Source organism: Rutilus rutilus (assembly GCF_951802725.1).
Source record: "Rutilus rutilus genome assembly, chromosome: 19".
NCBI lineage: Eukaryota > Metazoa > Chordata > Actinopteri > Cypriniformes > Leuciscidae > Rutilus > Rutilus rutilus.
Window position 1 is genome coordinate 16,877,438 of NC_140232.1, and position 23,106 is coordinate 16,900,543.

Consider the following 23,106-nt stretch of genomic DNA (forward strand, 5'->3'; position numbering starts at 1 on the left):
ATTTTAGCTTGTTCTGTATTCGCAATTACAGTACATCCACAACATATTACTTCATTAAACTGCTTTTAAGGTGTAATGGAAATTGGCACATCCTTTCAAATACAAGCAACTCAGTTGTAAATTCAAAAACAGCAGGGTTCATTCCTTCGTCCTTTAAAAACATGCCCAATATTCCCTTGTTTTTGCTTCCTAGAGACCAGACTCACATAGTCTCTGACTGTTATAAAATACTGTAATTCCCTTTAGTTATATATGTTGTATAAAATTAGCTGATTATGCAAATTATATAATTATTCTTTTAATTCTATATACATTTTAAATAAATCAGTCGTTTCAAATGCTTCATAGTTATTTTGAGATTTGCTAAAAATGGTTTAACTATGTTAAAATAATATTTTATTATTATTATTATTATTATTTATGGTTTTAAAGATAAACATTTTAAGAGCATTAAATTATGGCAAAAGTAAAAATCGGGGAAATGAGCATGCACAAATAAATATCCATTATCGAATGATACTGAAAAATTATATAATAATATAAATAATCTCAACATTAACCGTTAACTGATATGGTATTGATATATGTTGCATCCCTGCTACAAATAACATTTTACATAACATTTTTTAATTCTTTGTGAGGTTCATTTTAGATAGACCATTCAAAAGTTAGTTAGTTTTTTTTTCTTTTTTTCTGTTACGCTCAATAAAGATGCATTTATTTGATCAAAAATACTTTAGAAACAGTAATATCATGAAATATTACAGTTTAAAATAACTGTTTTCTATTTAAATACATTTTAAAATTCCATGTTATTTCTGTGATGGCAAAGCTATATTTTCAGCACCATTGCTCTAGTCTTTGCTGTCACATGATCCTTCAGAAATCATTCTTAATATTTTCTGCTCAAGAAACATTCCTTATTATTATCAATGTTGAAAACAGTTGTGCTGTATTGTGCTAGTATTTTTCAAGATTTTTTGATGAATAGACAGTTCAAAAGAACAGCATTTATTTAAAAGATCTTTTTGTAACACTGAAAATGTCTTTACTGCCATTTTTGACCAATTTAACGCACCCTTGCTGAATAAAAGTTAATAAAATAATAATAATAATCTGCCCCTAAACTTTTGAACACTAGTCTGCTTCAAGGTTAAAACCTCTCAAGTCTTCAGAAGCAAACTTAATGTACTGATTCTTATGCTAGAGTTATTTTGTTCGCTTGCTGGTGTCTAGGTTTTGTTATTGTGTGTGAGTTTTTCTCCTTCTCCCCACCCCATACCTGTTTGTGTTTGCAATGCACACGCCTACACCAGATTTTCTAAACTTGTAAGTGTGCTTGAATGTGTAAGGATGCACAATGTGGGTGGTCAGATGTTATCTCGTACGTTAATTCCCCCCTCTCGCTCGTTCTCTCCCTCCCTCCAGGCAAACCCACCCTGCCTTCTGTCCACCATTCAGTACATCAATAATTTCTACGCCAGCAGGCTGAGCGGGGAGGAGTGCTATTGGTGGATGCAGTTCACTGCCGCCGTGGAATTCATTAAAACCATCGACGATCGCAAGTGAAGCAGAACAGCCACCTGTATGGGCAGACTGTAGGAAGGAGAGAGAGAGAGAGAGAGAGAGAGAGAGAGAGAGAGAGAGGACAGCGCGGACGACTACTCTCCCCTTCATCACAGCGAGGCATCGCCTCAGTCTGTATAGCTGTACATAGAGACAAAAACAAGTTTAAAAGCGATCAAAAATTAGACATGATCATGATGACAGGTTTTACTACGGTGGGGTATTAAACGAATGAAAACAAATAATGCGGCCGGTGGCGACATTGCCGCGCTCTACTGATCTCGCTTATAACCCACGTCTTTTTTCTGTAGTATTGGGGAGGTGTTGGGGCTTAGAATCACATTTTATAATAAACAGATTTAGCAAGTAATTAGCTGTTAAAACATACCTATCAAATGAAAAAGGGACCAGGAACTACCGGCAACGATTATGTATCGGGGCGCTTTAGAGGGGAATCCATGATTCTGTCCTTCTCGTATAAACCGTGCAATCTCACCCCATTCATAGCTAACAGTCACACGCCGAGTCATATCACAACGCATCACTATAGATGCTGCCAGTGTATCAATGTTACAGTTTATCAAATTAATCATGCCATTATCTTACTAGGGCAGCTTGTTCTATGAATGTAAGCAGGTGTTGTCATTATTGTACATTCATTCTTTACTACGTTTCCCAGACAATTTGGACAAAAGGGCCCACATATTTATATAAAATAAAATGTATTTATTACTTAACTCCTGTATTTAATGTTTTATTATATTTACTGACTTGTTCCATGAATTAGCTGTTGGACAGATGCACACGGTTCGGTTGAGGAAACAAGTTTAAGAAAAATTAAGACTCACTGAGAGCAGCTAAAATAGGGTGTTTTCACATTAGCGGTTAGAGTTGTAAATTTAGTGCCTTGCAGATATTTGCAGTAACACGTGTCCTTTTCGTTTCTTGCATCTTCCTGGAAGTGAGGAAGTCGGATCTGTCAAAGTCAAGCGTGGCTAAGCGTCAGTATGCTATAACCAACCTACAGTAAAAAGTACAACATGCCATATAGAAACACCCCACAATTGGACGTTCAGTATGTGGATTGTTATTTGTGTTGAATAGTTGGAAAACTGACTGTTAGGTCTTACCAAATGAAAATATTTTTATTCAGTTTGATATTGACCTTCACTTGTGTTTAAAGTCCATGTATTGTTTTCAAAGTTCTTACTTTTCTAGGGATCATTGTTATTTTTATAATGCAGTTCCCAAGTAAAACTTTGAGTTAGGAGGACTATTTTTCTGTACTTTGAGGTACACTTTAGAAAAGAAAACAGCAGAACCTTTAGGGCAAAAAGCTTGTTATTGGGGCAGTATCCTCAAAGGGACACCTTTGTACCTTATTTACCCCTAAAAGGTTCATAGTAGTTCCTTAAGGGCACATATGACTACTCTAAGTTACTAATATACACCTTCTAGGGGTATATAAGGTACAAACTGGCCCTCTTATATTATGGGAGCTGCCCCATTGACAAGCTGTTTTACACCTAAAGGTCAAATTATTAATCTTTTTTTCTGCCAGTGTATTGAGTTTAGATAGAACAAAGAACATTTTAACACTGTGGCATCATCAAAGCTTGAGGACTAGTATATTGATGTTGCTGAGGAGAATATATCTATGCGGTTCAGGCTACCTCGTGTCATAATCCCATAAACAGCAAGCACACGTTCTTCATAACTGTTTTTGCTGGTGACATCGGCACAATATATTATTTAAACAGGAATGTAGAATATCATACTCATGTTATTGCTAAATTTATCTTTATCACATCAGAACTTCCCAATAACATTTGCACTTGCGTAGAACTAGGGCGAAATAACTGTACCTAACATTTTGTGTGGTTGTCTTGAGTTTCCCCCTTTCAAATCTGTTTGTTATTGTTGCTCCTAAAGATGTGTGAATATCTGATAACATACTCTGGGTGTTGATTTTGGTCCTAAATATAGTAGATGCACTTAGAACAATTAGTTCTACCTCCAACTGTGTACATAAAGGGATAAATAAAATTGTTGTAATGCATTCTTTTCCTCTAGCTTTTGTTGCCTTTAGAGCCCTGTATATACTTGTTTTCCTTCTGATTTGAATGGCGCATGAACGCGATATCGTCGTGTATCTCTCTCTTGCACAAACTGTAATACGAAGAGCATCAGCTACAATACTTAATTTGCAGTGCACTTTGGAACAACACTGATATTCTATATAACATTTATATTCTATATAATAGATCATTTCGATTCTATATAAATGCTATAGCAGACTATCTTTGGTTTTACTGGTTCCTTTTTAAATTATAATGTGATATGCATTTTTGCCTTTTCAATATTTTCTGTAATGTGGAATCGGGTATTATTGATCTCAATATCTCAAATGGTTCAGGCTCGCACACTATTTTGGTGCTCTGTTTGTTTGCAGTGTTTGGATCATTATAATTTTTTTTTTTTTTTTTACCACAGCAGCAATGTTGCATTTGATGGATCTTGGTGAAATTAGTTGCCAAAGGAATCAAAAGACTTTATATTTTCATGGCATGTACTTTTACCAAGACCTTTTTGTGTATAAAGTCTGCCCTAACAAAAATATGCACCTTGGGGTTAGTGTAACCCGTGGCAAACATTTGAAGAGGACTTAATCTTGATTTATTTGTTTCTTTTTCTTGAGATTGAAAGGTTGGTGTTTTTGGTGTTCTACATTTAACCGGAAGAACTAAAAAGCGACGGCCTCGTGCAAATATTCTAACCCACAGGACTAATAGTCTTTGAGGTTTCCAATAGGGCAGTTTTTAATTGAACAGTTGAAATACACTACTGTTCCTTTGAACACACTTTTTAGCAGAAGTGACTTAAACAGGGTTTTGGTGTACTGTACTTAACTGAACTGGCTTAATATCTGCACAGTATGTTGACTGAGAGCAAGGCTTTGTACTCAATCTGTATTTAAGAGCTTTATAATCCCTACCGTATCATGTTGGTCCACTATTTTGAAGAGCATGCTAAGAGAATTATGGGTAATGGCTTGCATTTGTGAGCGTACTCACTTGGGCTCCTGTTGGGAAGGCATTCTGTGTGTTATGTGATTTAATATGAACCTGTACATAATTCTTAAAAAAAAAAAAAAAAAAAAACGATTAAAGACTTTTTCCGTGAAAATTCAACGCCTGTTTTTGCATCAAAATGTCTTGTTAGAGATGCATGACAACTGTATCTTCTGGCTTTTTTTGTTTTAAAGTCAGCATGAAACTAAAATTGCAATATTATTTACTTCCCGGTTGTGACATTTATCCGAGTGAAACAGCCTCTCGAAATCTAAAATATGTAGTGTGGGATTTTGTCCATTGGAAGTTGATTGGATGGTTGTGGTTTGCTATTGCTGTGATCTCATGCGAGTGACCGGTCGTGCCATTAAACACACCATCAGAGAATAAAACAAACATGTCTTTGCTGCCTCCGTGCCATGTCATAATTACCGTAATTAAAAGATGATAATGTGTGACCTACTTGAAATAATGCTTTTCTATGGCAACATTAACGACGCCAAAATGAATCTGCAGCGCTCAGGTAACGTTAGTTCAAGTCAGAATGCTATTACAAGTTGTAATTGTTCTATGAAGACGTGAACGCTTTTTACAGGTCGGAATCTCGTAATTATACGCTTATTACGACATGGCGTGAACGCACTTTTATTTTTGATTAAACATTACGAGGGCGCATAATTATTATTATTTTTTTAAATGACGGACACAGATAAATCATTAATAATAAATACAGCAATTTTCCATAAAAAAAAAAAAAAGGATTTGTCAATTTCAATGGTGACTTTAACTGCGCTGGCCTAAGCCTCGTGATCGGTAAGCTGCCGCAAGGTCTGACGGCAGAAAGACTTTCTTCACAATCGATAATCACAAATAAAACTTTGTCTATGAAAAGTTCAACCATCAAGGACCGCTTTTAAAAAGTGGCATTCTCTCCTTGACAGATCCCTTCACGCTGATGTCTGTCACCTTCACATCGAGCACGTCACCGGCCTCGAGTATGACGAAACAAAGGCCGCCACGAACAGCAAAGCCCCCGCACTCGCCACACATTTAATTACCACTGACAACTGTATAGCGGATTTGTAATTGGAGATTTTTTTCAGCGTAATAGGCTTTCGCAATTGCTCTCTCTCTCCTGCCCTTACCACTCCAGTGCTCTAATTGTAATCTTTCCATCAGAGGAAAAGAACGCAGCGGGGTGCCTTTGCTTCTCTTGATGATATCTCCGATTGTTCATTTAAATTCAAATTTGGCCAGAAAAAGGGTAATTAGTTGTATTAATAACCCGAAATGACTCGCTTGGTCGGGAGAAGAGATGGCTTTTGTTTAGGTGAGATCGGGTGGATATCGGCAGCCCGCTGTGTGAGATGGAGGCCTTATTGGTGAAACAGGCTCGTGATATGAATAAACTTTGATTAAACAACACGAGGTCATCGCCCCCCCCATCTAAACGCATTTGGCAATCCTGTGGCCGTGTTATTGTCATTTATCCGTTTGTAAACAAAGGTTCTTGGGGGTTTGCTGATTTGATTGTGCATGCTGGATTTGGGAATGGGTTTTGTCTGATGCAACTGTGTTACATATTGATGTCAGATTGTTGCATGAAGATCTAAACAGCCTGAGGGCCAAGCCCAGATGGCACTGAAATCACAGATCATCAGTCCAGTGAGGCTCTCACATGACTACACACACACACACTTTTTTTTTTTCTTTTTTTTTTAATGTTAGGCTTGCTTGATTCACATGCAAGCTAGAACAGCAGAATGGATTGTGGCTCAGCCAACGTCAATATAGGCTACCTTATATATATATATACATACACATACACACATATATATATATATATAATTTATACCTGTTATCACATTTATATATGGTGCAATGACAAATAAGTATATATGATATGATGTACATGCATGCATACTATATAATAACTATTTTGCTTAGTTCGTTAACTAGCGTTAACAAATGAAACCTTGGTGTGTGTGTGTGTGTGTGTGTATATATATATATGTATATATGTATATGTGTATATATATATATGTATATATATATGTGTATGTGTGTGTATACATACATACATACATACATACACACACATATACATTATATATATATATATATATATACATGCATACATATACATACATACATACATATACATGCATACATATACATACATACATACATACATACATATACATTTTATATATATATATACATACATACATACATATACATTTTATATATATATATACATACATACATACATACATACATATACATATACACACATATACATTATATATATTTTTTTTTTTTTGATTGTTCTACAGCACTTATTAATCTAAATGTTAATCTCAACGTTTACTACATTTTTAAGGTTCAAAAGTTGTTCATTCAAAAATTGTAGCTATCTGTTAACATTAATGCTGTATGAACTGACATAAACATGAACATTTTTATTAACTAACATTAACAAAGATTAATAAACGATGTAAAATATATTGCTTGCTGTTAATGAATTAACTATTGTTAACAAATGAGAGCTTATTGTGAAGTATTACCGTATGCAATGACCCTTGCAGACATTCATGAAGGTCTGCATTTTTGTCTAGCCTGCTTAAGAAATTGAGGAACTGTATTCAAGTCATTTATGCTCACGTCATTGACCCATACATGTTATGTGTACGTTATTTTTATACTCGATTAACAGCCATTTAATCCATTTAATGCGAATAGAAATGGAGAATTATCATACATTTTAACTGGTTTTGTTTTAGATTTATTAAATTTCTACCTCATAATATGAAAGTTTAATTAACCAGTGTAGCCCACCAATATGAAGCTCCGCTGGGTTGCTCTGAATTATCAAAGTGAATTGCGATTGAAAGAATTATGTCAGTAAATATGCAGACAGTAATGGGTTTGACTGGGTGTTGTTCTCGCAGTGACCGCCAGATGGCAGCCGCGCCATTTAAGACCAGCGCTTCGGATATCGCCGAAACAAAGAACACATTCAGATACTGTAGCTAAAACACGCACCATTTTGTGAAACCTTTCATTTAGACAAAGTAATGCTAAAAAAGATTTACAAATAGAACGTCTGCAAGATTGTACATGTTCAGATATAAACACCTAATAATCGAAAAATGTAATTAACATGGCAGAAATTGTTGTTGGAAGGAACTGTGTCTAGGCTAATTGTACTTCTGGGATATATGCTCTAGGCCACTGAATAGCTTCACATGACCTAAAAGAAGTTATACAAAATCATGTTGCTCAGATAGCTAAGTATAACAATTAACTCTATAAATATTCTCCTGAAATGCTAAACTGAAATTCACAACTCTTTCTTTGCTCTTGTTTTGTCTTAGGCTGATGATGGTACACTCATTTCCAAAAAGCAAAGCACTATTAACTAACCAACATTAACCAATGCACATTGATGACTGCCATCATGGCATTCTCATAATCTCATCCTGTTATAATTCACTCAATCAGATTACATAACACATTTCTTCTGATAGGCTACCACTGTTTGTACATTTATTGCACACGTAAGGCGTTCCCACAGGTACCACATGCAATTGTAATGTAATGAAAAATTCACTGACTTTTACCTCCCCATAAGCATGCATGCATAAATTCATTTTCACTGTCTGTCCACACACAATAAAAGTTGTCTCACACAACCGCAGCATTAGAAGATGAGGGAAAAAAATCCCTACACAGGCGAGAACAAACAAAACAAGGCAGCAGCATGTCAATTAAATTAAAGGGGGAAGCTAAATGAACAAAACGTCAAACGCACATATTAAAGCTAAATGAAATAGCCCCGAGGAGCCTGCGAGACGTGAAGATTAGAGCTCAGGAGGATCCGCAGAGATGTAAATAATGAAACCCAGCTCAACCTGCACACACTGGGATTGCAGCATGGACACGGGAGACGTTCTGCATCCAAACCAAAAAAACACAGGGTCTTCAGTTCCAAACATGTTGTTCAACTAGAAATGAGTTAAGCTGGCTGCCTAAATTGAGTTAGTGAAAAGCATGACCAGCACACCAGGACTGTACTGTGCATTAAAAAAACCTGAGGATGTGAGTCGTTTATGCAGCTTTCTGCAGTAGATAAGCTTATTATACGATATGGCTTATGGGAGATTAATAACATCAACATAAAATATGTGGCATTTTAAAGTTCTTGTAAGAATATTAGGGTGTTTCAGCTCATAAGGACTGACTTGTAGCCTAGTTCAGTATGAATTGTGTTTTATGTCCTGTTTTGTTGTTGTTGTAGCAGAGAATATTCTCTTTAAAGTTAACTTACCGTTCACAATTTATTTTTTACGTAATGCGACGTATTTAAGAGTGAAATAGGACCTCAGGGAAAAAAATGTAGGGTGGGACTTGATTTTATCCCAGTGGTTCTCAAGATAATATTTTAAGGACCGCATAAGGTGATATGAACCTCTGTTGTAATGAAAATAAATAAACTAAAATAAGTTTAATGTTGTACATATTCATTTTTAATCTTGTTTTTTATTTTTTATTTTTTACAGTAGGCTACATGTAAAAGTACTGGTGATATAAGGTAACATGGGTTTAGGGGTAGGTTCAGGGTTAGTACCTATAGGAGTATGTTCAAATTTCTTTTAAATATTTTGTGGTCAGGCACAGACGTAAGCTACTAGATTAAAATAATTTCTGAGTTACTTGATTGAAACATGTTCTTTCAAAATGAAAACATCGAGTTAAGGCAAAGAGTAACCGGTTATGGTCAGTTTAACATGATGCAATAGTGTTTGAACATGACACCTGATATAATGGTGTTAAATCACAATGAATGGTTTAAACAAAGTGAACAACATAAAAAAAAAATATATATTTTTTTTTTACAATACAGTTATTGCAAGGTTATTACATAGTTTGTACATGCGGAACAGGACTGCAAAATAAAGTGCTACAATTTTTCTTTAATATAACTAAATGTAAAGCATTTGAAGATTTATTGGGGCATTTCTGGAAGTTTGCTAAGGTTGAGAACCACAGTTTTTATCCATCAGTGATTTATTTAAACGGAGTGAATTGAGCCAGACTTGAATACAAATTTGTTGAAATAAGGCCTAAATAGCGTTTTTTACTATTATCCAATAGCCTGCATGGCTTAAGTGATGTCAGTGGGAAAGGAAACTCATTTCAGAGTATAAGAACAAGTTATTACACTGCTTTCTTCCTGTATTTTTGTCTCTAGTTTTCCAGCACAAATATCTAAACATTCTAACTAACTTTACACTTAAAACAAGAAAAATAACCATTTTTCCCTTTAAATTAAGTAAAAAAAAGTTTGACCCCATCGGCAGATTTTGTTGTTATTTTAGGCATAAAGTCGCTTAATTTTGATCACTGTTTCAGAAAACAAAATGTAGTAATTTTGCTTAGATGTATCTTGATTTACGAATGTTTAGATGTTTGTCTTAGAAAACAAGATATACTGAGGAAGACCTTTTTTTTTCTTTTTCTTTTTTGCAGTGTAAATTTTAAACAAAGGTAAACTATTTACTTTAAAAACGTACTCATAAATAGTTCACAACAACACCGGGACTGTGCATTTTGAAAGTTTATTGGGTCAGTTTTGATGCCAAGAAATATTTATGTAGCCTAATATTTATGATTACGTCATTCCAAACATATAGCCTATTCTTTGGAATACAAAAAAAGAACATATTTTGAGAAATATATCAGTGTTTTTTTTGTCTGTAAATGGAAAGTCAAAGGGTTGTTTTGGATCCAGTTGACTTTCAGTATGTGAAACAACTACTTTGCAATATCTACTTTTGTGTTTCACAGAAGGATGTAGTCATACAGGTTTGGAACGACATGAGGGTGAGTAAATGATAACATAATTGTCTTTTTTTTGGTTGGTGAACTTTCCCTTTAAGATCACTTTATGTGAGTGTTCACCTTAGCCTATAGCCTACTGTAGATGTTGATATTTTATCTCAGACGTCTGTAAAGTCCACCAGCACGATCAATCAGACATGCATCATCTGTAGCCAATGGCTCCCTCCGAGTGAGAGCGATCTGGCCTAAGTATGTATGCTTGACGCCTGCTTTGCTGATTTCTGTCAGCGTTAATATGAGAAATGAGCTCTGAGCTGTGCCACTGATGTGCCTGAGGAAACTAAATCGACGGGCTCTACACCGGTATCAGATAGAGTCTCCGTAGCTTCTTCTCCACTGATGTGACTGGTCTCAGTCATGCTGCCTCGTCCCTCAAGCAACAGGTGACAGAAGTTACAAGCAAATGTGTCTCCGGCCACAGCGGCCCTCCTTTGAGGACCTGACCCAGGGCAGGCTGTCTGGCGACGTGCCCGATGGAAAAGTGAGCTGTCTCGGCTCCCGACATGCAGTGAGCAGAGGATGTCAAGTCACGTTTTCATCAAAGATGAGTTTAATCCACGTTTGAGGAAATAAAACAGTTGTTGTCATGGTTGAAGCGATCTGATCTCAGAACAGACCTTCAGAGGAGCTGAGTCATATTCTCAGTGGGAAGCATCTGTATTGTTTAATGGTGAAAGCATTATTTAACATTTACGTACTAAAACTTAATGGAAAAAAAAATGTATCTTATCAAATAATTCTAACTTGTTGTTTATCCCATGATTGTTTTAGTTTAATTCTCTGTGCGTGGTGGGATCTGTTATAATTAAGGAGCGGAACAAATTAAAGGTATGTTTTACAGCACAAAAGATAACATGGTGGTTTTAATAGAATATAATAAAGCAACAAAATCTTTTAATGGTAAAATCAGTGACAGAGCTTGTAGAATCCAAACCTGCCACTGATGTAATGAAATATTTCTTATTGAACATGAAACTGTTTTTTAAATATTTTTTTTTTACAAATATTAATAAGTTTAATATTAAGTAAGATGTTTCGAAATAACTGTTTTCTATAATATATATCGTAAAATGTAATTTATTTCTGTGATGCAAAGCTGCATTTTCAGCATCATTAATCTAGTCTTCAGTGACACATGACCCTTCAGAAATTATTTGGTGCTCAATAAACATTTGTTATTATTATCAATGTTGAAAACGTGCTGCTTAATTCTTTTTTTTTTTTTTCAGGATTCTTTGATTAGCATTTATTTGACATTTACATCTTTTGTAATTTTATAAATGTCTGCTGTCAATTTTGATCAATTTAATACATTCTTGCTGAATATAAATAATAATTTCTTAAAAAGAAAATCTTACTGGCACCAAACTTTTTAACAGTATATTGTTCTTATGATAATGGGACTTTTCAGTTGTTTTACCAGCATATCTGTTATGAGCAGCACATTCTGTCATAAAAAAGAGTTTCAATTTTTTTTTATTTTGCAGTTGTTTATATAGTTACCATTTATTTATCTCTGTGGGTGTTATTAAAGCTATGCTAACATCACAAAATACCATTGCCTTATTCCTAACATTTATATTTTATGTAACAAACCTATGAGTAATTTAATGTTTTCTTAATGTGTTTCAGACAGCTGCTGTTCTGAAACTTAGTTTGAATTACATCCTGCATGTGTGTCATCAAATCCTGCCAGGTGAGAGTTCCTGTTCCCCATCTCTCCTTTTTTTAGATGGCCTAGTTCTTTTTCCTCCCTCCATTTCTCTCTTCTTCTCCCCTGGTTGCCTGGAGTATGCCCTGCAGGTATTTAACACAGCCCTGACTTTTCTGCTGCGCAATGCTGTTTTACAGGGCACAGGCATTAAACAGGGCTGGTCCTGGCTTCCCTGCCCTGCTTGTCAGCCCAGCAGGCTAACAAAGGTGAACTTGCTCTGTATTAAAGAGGCTCTTGTGGAAAAAGTGCTGTGTGATAGCGGCACAGCAACACTTTGTCCAGTTTCCCGCCGACCATTAATGCTCCGACACTTCGTCTTATAGCTGATACTAAACCAGGTAACACATATAGGCTACACTCTTAAAAATGTCTCTTCATTTGGCATCTATGGTTACATGAAGAACCTTTAACATCCATGGAACCTTAGCATTCCACAAAAGGTTCTTTATAGTGGAAAAGGGTTCTTTAGATTTATAATGTTCTTCACACTAAAGGTGTGGTCACATTTACCTTTCAGCGAAATTTTGCGAGCATAATCCAGTCATTCCAATAGGAATTCATGTGATTGGGAGTTTCTCGGAAGAGAGAAAAAGTCAATCGTCACGCAGTTGGGCAATTCGCGAATTTGCAGCTTTTACCAACAGAACGCAGCTTGGTTTGAAAATGACAACTGCATGAGCTGTTCTTAAAGGTTAGTTCACCCAAAAATGAAAATTCTGTCATCATTTATCCACCCTTAAGGCCTCATTATACTTCTGCGTCGGACCTACGCCGGAGCCTATACGCCGTAGGCAACGTGTTGGTTTTAATTTATACTTCTGTGTCGTTGTCCGCGTTGACGCGTACCTAGGGAGCATGTGAAACCCCGAGGGAGGGGTTCTGGCAGACCAATCACAGCGCTTGTGTCCGCGTAGAATTGACGCGTTGTTACATTTTTGGAGAGGTGCACGTCAGGGTACGCGCGCTACACACAGCCTACGACGTAGCTACGGCGGCAGTTCGACGCAGAAGCATAAAACAGGCTTTATGTCGTTTCAAACCCGTAAGACTTTTGTTCATCTTCGAAACACAAATGAAGAGATTTGAATGAAGTCTGAGAGATATCTGTCCCTCTATTGACAGTCCACGCAACTACCACTTTGACACTTCAAAAAGTTCATAAAGAGATGGAAAAACTAATCCATATGAATTGAACGGTTTAGTTAAAATTTTCTGAAGAGACACGATCACTTTATATGATGACCAGATTGAATTGAGGTTTTCATTCACAAATAAACATTTATCAACACAAACATCAGTTGTGGTAAACGGAAGCTCAATCATGTTTGCTTGACGTGCAATAACCAATGAGGTTTAATCTCGTGTGTTACGCAGCATGATTGAGCTTCTGCAAGAACCAATGAGGTACAATTTTTGAGCTTCTTCAAGAACCAATGAGGTTTATTCTCATGTGTTACGCTGCACTTTTGAGCATCTGCAAGAACCAATGAGGTTCATTCTTGTGTGTTACGCAGCATGATTGAGCGCCACAAGAACCAATGAGTTTCATTCTTGTTACACAGCATGAATGAGCTTCTGCTAGAACCAATGAGGTTCATTCTTGTGTTTTACACAGCATGTTTGAGCTTCTGAAACAACCAATGAGGGTTGTTCTCGTGCGTCATGGCAGGTTCGGTTTAGCTTCTGCTTCTTATGTTCGTTGATCAATGTTTATATGTGAATGGGGCAGTCATGGCCTAATGGTTAGAGTCAGACTGGTAAGCCGAAGGTTGCGATTTTAAGGCACCTAACCCCCAATCACTCCCCGGGCACCACAGCAAAAATGGCTGCCCACTGCTCCGGGTGTGTGTGTCCACGGTTTGCAGTGTGTGTGTTCACTACTCACTACTCCTAATATGTGTGCACTTACTTGGATGGGTTAAATACAGAGGACAAATTCAGAGTATGGGTTACCATACTTGGCCTTCACATGTCACCTACAAGCCGAAATTTAATCGTTTCATCATATAAAGCAATCCAGTCTCATCAGAAAATTTGTACTAAACCTCTCAATTCATATGGATTACTTTAACCATCTCTTTATTAAAGGGTTAGTTCACCCAAAAATGAAAATTCTGTCAGTAATTACTCACCCTCATGTTGTTCCCACCCCGTAAGACCTTCGTTCATCTTCGGAACACAAATTAAGATATTTTTGATTAAATCTGATAGCTGGATCACTCCTCCATAGGCTTCTAAGACACTATAACTTGCTGGCCCAGAAAATGTATTAAAGAGATCGTTAATATAGTCCAATAGCGTTAATAGCGCAGCGCGTCTGTGTTGCACGTCACCACGTAGGCTCACTATTGGCCGACGCTGGTCATGTGTGTGATACGTGGTGACGTGCAACACAGACGCGCTGCGCTATTACACTTCGTAAACTAACTCGAGGCCCAGAGAGAAGGAAATGAATAGTGGAATAAAGTCGTTTTTTTTTTTTGCACAAAAAGTATTCTCGTCGCTTTATAAACGTAAGATTGAGCCACTGTAGTCACTTGGACTATATTAATGATCTCTTTAATACATTTTCTGGGTGTTTTAGAAGCCTATGGAGGAGTGATCCAGCTATCAGATTTAATCAAAAATATCTTAATTGGTGTTCCGAAGATGAACGAAGGTCTTACGGGGTTGGAACAACATGAGGGTGAGTAATTACTGACAGAATTTTCATTTTTGGGTGAACTAACCCTTTAACTTTTTGAAGTGTCAAAGTGGTAGTTGCGTGGACTGTCAATGGAGGGACAGAAATCTCTAAGATTTCATTAAACATATTTTCAAAAGATGAACGAAAGTCTTGAGGGTTTGGAAGACACGAGGGTGAGTAATTGATAAAAACTATTTTTTTCCCATTTTTGAGTGAACTTTTTTTTGCTAATGTGAACACACCTTAAGAAAACTCTTCACTGAAAGATTCTTTGGTGAACCAAAAATGGTTCTTCAATGGCACCACTCATTTGCAGCGTTTTATACCAAAACCCTGGATGGGATTCTTTTCCACGTCATGATGGACACTTCATTCGCAAACGTCCATGCGCGTAAACGTGCCTAAGCGCATTGCAGATTACATGTCATTTCAGGAGACACTGCACTAAGATTAATACACTATGCTTGTCAACCTGTTTAGCAGGGAGGCCATTTAAATCGAATATTGTCATGGATATAGAAAAATACCATTCCACAGAAGCCCAATGAGGTAATTTGATTAGGCTTCTAAAATGGGAAATCTAACATGAACTAGCTCACAACTCATACAAATCTGATTTAAAAAGACATTAATAGAGAGGCCTAATGGGAAAAATGCCAATTAAGCATTGATTGCCCTGAAATGAATGTGCTCAGTGTTATAGAAGGGATGTTTGTGCGTGTATGTTCCCAAAGCAACCGACCTCAGTGTGTGACCTCAGCCCTATATGACACAGAAGCCTCCACAGGCGTCTCTCTCTCTCTCTCTCTGTCACACAGCTATGGCCGTTCGCCCATGGAGGGGATGACAACGCTATATATTAATTGAGGGTTTTCAGAAATAATAATAATAACAATAAAAAATACCTCTCCACCATATCTCTCCCACTCCATCCGGCCCCCCGCTGTCAGACTACATTAAGAGGTGCATGCAGAGAAAGAGCGAATGAGAGAGAGAGGGGGGCAATAGAAGAGACGAGACGCCATCTCATCTCTCCTGAAGGCAGCAACAATTTCGCTCCATTGTAACAAGGTGCAGCCTAAACTGATAAATTGCAGATTAAATGACGGCCACACTTCACTTGCTCTCTCCCATCACACGTACACACACACGATGCCCTCCTTAATTTCACACGTTTCTGCTATTCGCTACCTTCTTGGCCTGTCAATTCTGCCTAATAGCAAGAGGCACTAAAACACCGGGGCCTGACAGACTCAGATCAAGAATGATGAACATCTCTTAGCAGTGAGAGACGCATCTCCTCAGTCTTGACTTCACCGGATGGCTGAAACTTCTTATGCAGGAATCTGCCGTGATCATCCTGGAGAAGAGCTCTAGCTGACAGTGCAGACTATGGCCATGTCGAAGCCTCTGGGTTACAAATAATGGAAGAGAACGTCCGACAAATTGGTTTTTGTGATATGGTGGTGGCCAATAATGTATCATCACAAAATTGTGTATAATGAAACAGAAGGCATTATTTAGGTTATTATTTAGCTCAATTTTAGTTCTTCAACTTCAACTTAGAATTGTTGCCTTGGCAAATTACATAAAATAAGGTTAAGTTTTTCATCTAACATTTTGATTTTAATTTATTTCAGCTTTATTTCAATTAACGACAATGATTTGTAATAGTTTTGTTAACAACAATAACACTGAAACGCATGCACACTTATACTTTATATATTGTTATATTATATTCGTCTTTTCACATTACGAACCCCCTATAACTCTCGTGGACCCCAGTTTGAAAACGGCTAATCTGAAACTTTTTAATTCTAATTAACAGAATCTTCCTTGATGATAAAAACAATCCATGGCATCTATTTTCTGTGTGCATTTTCATCTGGAAGATGTCATTTTTACAATTGCTCTTCAACAATAAATCACATAAATGTTCATTGTTGGTAGTTCAGCAAAAGAATTTGCGCCATTTATCATTTAGAATGTTTGTTTTACAAAGGTGAAGTGTATCATTTTTGGATATTAAAATACTTTCTCCTTCCCCAGCGTTATATGTAGAGTCATAGTAAGCCAAATAAGTTATTTGTAGTTATTTGTGTCTCTGTTGTGTTTTCAAAACATTGTTCTGTTTGTTTCAGCTTTCCGACCAGCCCAGCACGACAACAGTGGCTCAACCAATGGTGTTTGTTTGGGGCGGGGCTATCTGTTTGACTGACCAATGACAAATGGGGTAAGTGTTCAGGAAACCTATTAGAAAACATATGTGTTTCATGCTAGTTGTGTGTTTATTGGGTGTTCATTCGATGCTTAAAAAGCTTGACACTTTATTTTAGGATATGGCTTTTTGGAGAGACCAGTTCATCACGTTATCAATGCTACCGTTCCTTCAGCATTTGCTGTTCTAGTCAAAGGTGTTCCCAAATAGGCCTATATGTGACCTCCCACATAGGCTCAAAATATTCCTCCATTTTGCAAAAATCGTAGCTAAACTAATGGAAGAAAGACACAATTCTCATTTCCACAAGTCTGTTCCAGCCCCCGCCCAATAACTAGAAAAAAGCACAGGAAGACATGAAACAGGGTCATTAAAAACCAAAACAGTGAGTAGATGCTTGTCTTCCACGGGTAGATTTGTATTGTATATTCTAATTTTACTGCCTAAATTAGAGAAATAAGCATTCCCATGTAAATTTATTCATGGTGAAGGAGAGGGAGTCTTAGGGGGGTGCACTAAGATCTGCCAGATAATGCATAATTTCAGAGCTGAGACCCTCATTTCTGCATCAAGCCCCTGCCGTAGCGCCTGGTCATTAAATGCTAAAATAATGGCAACCTCGCAGCTTCCTCAGCCTAATTGCCTCCTTCTCTAGCACTGCATTCTCAAGACAATAATGATGTAGTGTGCCTGTAGCACCAGCCTTTCTATTAATAAGATTGTATTTCTAAGTGTGCTGGATGACGCCAACGTCTTTGGAGTTCAATGCGCAGTGTGTGTGTGTGCATGTACGAAGTGACTGCCGTTTTCATGTTTACTGCACGATGCTTTAGCACATATTCTGCCTGGCATTCTTTACCGTGTGTGTATATATATATAACGGTCTAGGATTTCATCGCCGATCGGCTTGATGCAGGAGGGCAATCAAAGAAGAAACATTCTCATTAATAAAGCGATGTTTGCGTGTTTGCGCTGGTTGGCTTGCGGTGGTAGATCAAGACTAAGCGTGTGGCATTTTAATGAAATTCACCCCCACTTTTTTAATTGGTGGGGTTTAAGGAGAGCGGCGTGTGCGTTTCAAAGCGAGATCAATACGTTTGAGTTATTTCCATGGATGAGCAGTTTTTCTCTTTCCTCCAAGTGTGGCTGTAATGAAGCTTTCTCTTAGCCTTTTAGCTTACAAGCTAATGCGATTAGCAATGTACTGTCCACATACCAAACAAACACACCTTTTACCATCACATTAGAGCATGGAAATCCCTTTCTGGCTCTCTGGAAGGCTCTTTAAGGATGTTGGTTTGGTTGATTGTTGATTAGCTCAAGACTGAAATTCTACATCAAAGTCAGTTCCTCGTTTTGTGCTTTTGAACGTGTGCACAAGCATGTATAAACATTCTGCCTGTGACGGCCATAATGGCTCAGGAGTTAACGCTCAAAGCTTTTCGCCTCACACTCCGGCTCAGAGGAGTCTTTCCACAGGGCACTTAAGGCTTTATCTGGCCGTTGAGGGGAACCTCAAGTGGTTTTGACGGCATTGACTACCTTAAGCACCCTCTCAGCGCTCACTCTCTCTGAAACATTTAGCCTCTGCTCATCTTCTTGCATCCTTAAAAGCTGAAATTAATGACAGGAGCTCAGCCGCTCATTTATAATTGCTTCATTATACGGCCGTGTTCTCCTGACAATAATGGTGTTTGTGGTGTATTTCTAATTATGTGGCATTTTTTTGCGCTCGTTATCAAGGACTTCAGGTTTCCTCTAATTGCACAGAAAATAATGACTGCCTCAGCCTTAGCCTCGTCTGCTGCTCGCTAGACGTGTCTCTCTTGGATTGCATCACAAACAGTCTCTCCGTGTCGCTAGAGTCTTGTCAGGATGGCCACAAATGCCCAAACATCACTTCTGGTTGGCTTCAGCTGTCCTCTTTGGCTCTTGGGTTCATGGCAGCGACTTTCAAGAAAGATTTTGGGGGATTTTACCAAAGGGATTTATTGTTTGTAAATCTTCTCATAACATGAAAAGGAGAAATTGGGACATGGGCACATTCCATCAAGCCAACAGATCTTATCTCTTCTGTACGGTGACCGGGAGGGGACATGTTTGGTTCGCTTAGTTTTGTCGTGGCCACGACATATAAACAAACTCGTGGGAACGTGAAATTAAGTCGTGGGAACGTCATAGTATCTCGTGGCCACGACTTAATGTGTTGAGGGTACGACATCCGTTTCTCATGGCTACGAGTTTTATAACATGTGGGAACCGAATCTTCACAGGCGACACAGGCTCCTCCTTCTATCCCGGTCATTTAAGTTTCTCATAATTTGTTTTTGTTTATTGCCTTAAACGGGACTTTATTCGTGACCCGAGTAGTCGATTTCATTCAAGCCAGCAAATTTCCAACGAAAAAGCCCATTCAACTTAAGAATGCGCTTCAGGTGTCTTTCACTTATAACGTACCCATGTCTTAATGCCAGAGAGCGCACTATATCTTTATATGACATTCCTAATTCAAAATAAATTGTTATTTCATCAGTCATCTCCATCTCCGACTGCTGCATATGGTTACTATATTGACCGGTGTGGTTCCCTCAACATAACTCGTGGCCATGAGAAATAGATGTCGTTCTCTCAAAATATGAAGTCGTGGCCACGAGAAAAATATATCGTTCCCTCAACATATGATCTCGAGGCCACGACTCTACATCGCGTGGCCATGACATAATGATGTCGTTACCTCAACAAAATGATCTCGTGGCCACGATTTATTATCACGTTCCCACGACTTAATATGACGTTACCACGAATTAATATCTCGTGGCAACAACAAAACGAAGTGAACCGAACATGTCCCCTCCCAGTCACTATACTTCTAGGCTATCTATCTATCTATGGGTACGTTTACACGAAAACGTTATGCTTAAAACAGAGAAGTTTTTCCTTTGAGTTTTCCGGATACAGACGACACCATTGGCAGAACAATCCCCATTCACATGGATCCGCGAAAATGACAAAAAACGCTGTATTCTGCTGTCAGGCCATTAGATGGCGATGAAGCACTATTAGGTTGAACACGTAATACGGATGTGCATGACGTCATTGTCTTCAGACATTCGCGTTTTTGTTGTTTAGACGGAGACAAAAACTTGCACTTTGAAACACATTTTCAAAAGTTTGAGTTTTCAGGCACCCAAACACCAATGTCGTGCAAACGATAGGCAAAAACGCATAAAAAGTTTTACGTTTTTAGTCGAAAACGGTGTAGTGTAAACAGCCCCTATGTCTGTCTGTCAGACTCTGTAGCAATGTTTCCATCCACATATTTTTTTGCGCATTTTGGGATATTGCATAATCTATCTGTCTGTCTGTCTGTCCAAGTAAAACAATATATAAAATTACAGAGTAGCAATATACAGTTATTCAATGTATAATTGTATTTAATCTGTCAAACTTTCACATCATTTTAGATTCAATATGTGTGAAGTTTTTTTTTCTTAGCCATCAAAGTATGTATAAGCATGCTCTGAGGAAAGTGACATGCTGCATGCGACACTTAAGCGCAAACATCGCTCTGCCCAGCAGGGCAAGAAAAAAAATTACAAACTAAATGAAAACAAACAAACACAAAAATCATAATTATATCCAATAAGGCCCCTGAGGAGATAATCTCGCCACCCGACGTGTACGAGCGATGACATTTGATGATGCATCCTGCTTAATAATCTGTTGCAGTGATGATGATAGCATCACCAATAAAGTCTTCTTTAGATAGAAGCTTAATTCAACTGCAGGAGATTAAAAACCTGCGCTTAACGCCCACTGCGCTCAGCTGTTCCTTCTCTCCGTGTTACATCGACGGATATGGATAATGCCATTATAATAATTAAAGTGTGTCATGAGCTGAACAAGCCTCGCTGTTTGGAGTGGTGTATAATGGTGACCACCACTGATACTTCCATTTGGGAAAGAAATCCATTTACGTCTGAAACAAATAATAAAACACCAGGAGCATTAGAGTCAGTTTTATTCCACTGTTTAAAGAAAGACGAAAGCAAGTCTAACTATTTCTCTCTTTTTCTTGCTTCCCCTCTCTCTCTCTCTCTCCTCTTTTTTTTTGGATTCTGCTGTTGCAGCATCTACCTCCACCACAGTAGGAGCCCTCAAGAGGCGGACTTAATTAGTTGCTAAGAGAAAGCCGGCTCTAGCGTGGAGCCGCTAGTTCTGTACAGATCCAAGTTCTACTGTGAACTTTGCTAATTATCAGGTAGTCTGTAATTTTCCCCTCTCCCATGTGGCCCCTGACAAAGAGCTGCAAGAATAGAGGGAACAATTAGATGAAAATGATGCATAGATGTTGAGAGGGGGGTGAAAAGCAAATGGACATTTTTCATTTTCCACTCTGAACGTGCTCGGCTGCCCGGCGAGCGCTCATTGTTTTAAAGTCATGAATTATATCTGAAAGAAGACATTGTAATACAGTGAATTTTCAACTCAAATGTACATGTGATGGCTGAATGGCGATGATTAAACTTATTTTAGCATTTAGCATGTAGTATATTTAGAGATTATTCCATAGACGATTATGTGATTATGGTATCATTCTATTATTATTTTAATTTTTTTCACTCAGATGCCCGTTAAATAAACCACTGGCATTGCAAAGTAAGATTGCATACCCTTGTGAAAAAGTAGACTTTAGCATATTGAATGTAATGTTTTCGAACACTTATTTTCATGCTATTTGACATTACTGTACATTTATAATTTAATATAGTTTAAATTTATATAAAATGCAGTTAGTTGAACTTTTTGTGTGTGTGTGTGAGCTTTTTTTGACTTAAGTACATCTTCTTTATATGTAATTTCATGTCTTTGAAATATGGTTAAAGTGTGTACTGACAAGCATTTATGGCAAACTAAAATATACTTGAATGTCATTTCTTTTGAAACTGTAAGCCTGTATTTAAATATATTTGTAATTACCAGTGCTCGAAATGGCCAAGATTCACTGGAGGGAACCTAGATGGGGATATATTTTATTTTTTAAACCATAGATGCAGAGAATCCCACTATAAAAAATGCATAGCATTCGGAGGCTATTATGTGGATCCTGGAAATGATGAAATTACATACTTTTGTAAAAGTATGCTTAGGCCTAAGTGTGTTTGGAAACTTGAAAGTCTACTGTTACTACAGAGCAAGTACACTTAAGTTGCCTTCTATATAAATAATAATATATTTTCTGCAAGGACAGTTTCTTTTGTACTTTTACATTACAAGTGCAATTAAAGGTCACTTCAAGGGTAGCAATGCTATTGCAGAAACATTAGCTCATCTGGTAGTGCATGGTGCTAGCAATGTAACTTTACTGTTAGTCACTTTAGAAGAAAAAGTGTCTGAGAAATGTAAAAGCTGTAGAGTGTGCACTAGCAAATGGGTGTGAATCGTTTTGTGCATGTTCATTTTTATGATCTATTATGGAAGGGCTGTGACATGATAAGATCAGGATTCAGGCATTTGCCAGGACATTTATGAGGACATTGCCATCTGCATTAACCCATTAATATATTCAAATGCCAAGAGTGCCAGGATAAAATTTCTGTTCTGTCTTTTATATAGACACCCGGTGTCACTTCATGCCAGTTTAGTAATGGTCTTTGCTTCTTGAGTGGCCTTTAAAGTTCAGTGTGTCAACATCACAAGCCATTTTTAAAGTCTTTAACATTATCATGGAAAAATTATGTGATCGTTAAACACCCAAGGGGATCCTGATAATCGCAGGGCACCCTATCAGATGATGGAAGCATGCGCGAGAGTGAAAGTAGACAGTAAGTGAAACTCAAACAATAATATAATTATAATTATACATCAGTTTCTTCTGGCTTTCAAACCTGATTGGCCAAGTGTTGTTCCAACAGCTTATACAGTCCAACCACACTGAGACTTTTCT

The 23,106-nt window shown here is 37.5% G+C and overlaps 1 protein-coding gene across 8 annotated transcripts in view; it reads left to right on the top strand.

Annotated features, from left to right (window-relative positions):
- gapvd1 (GTPase activating protein and VPS9 domains 1) overlaps nucleotides 1-3,617 on the top strand; it is a 40,353-nt gene extending 36,736 nt beyond the window's left edge. For all 8 annotated transcript variants that reach the window (XM_084389500.1, XM_084389495.1, XM_084389498.1 and 5 more), the window contains one exon: nucleotides 1,429-3,617. In XM_084389500.1, coding sequence (XP_084245626.1) covers nucleotides 1,429-1,569 — 141 coding nt within the window. In that variant the 3' untranslated portion in view covers nucleotides 1,570-3,617. The remainder of the gene's footprint in view (nucleotides 1-1,428) is intronic.
- Nucleotides 3,618-23,106: the final 19,489 nt, after the last annotated feature.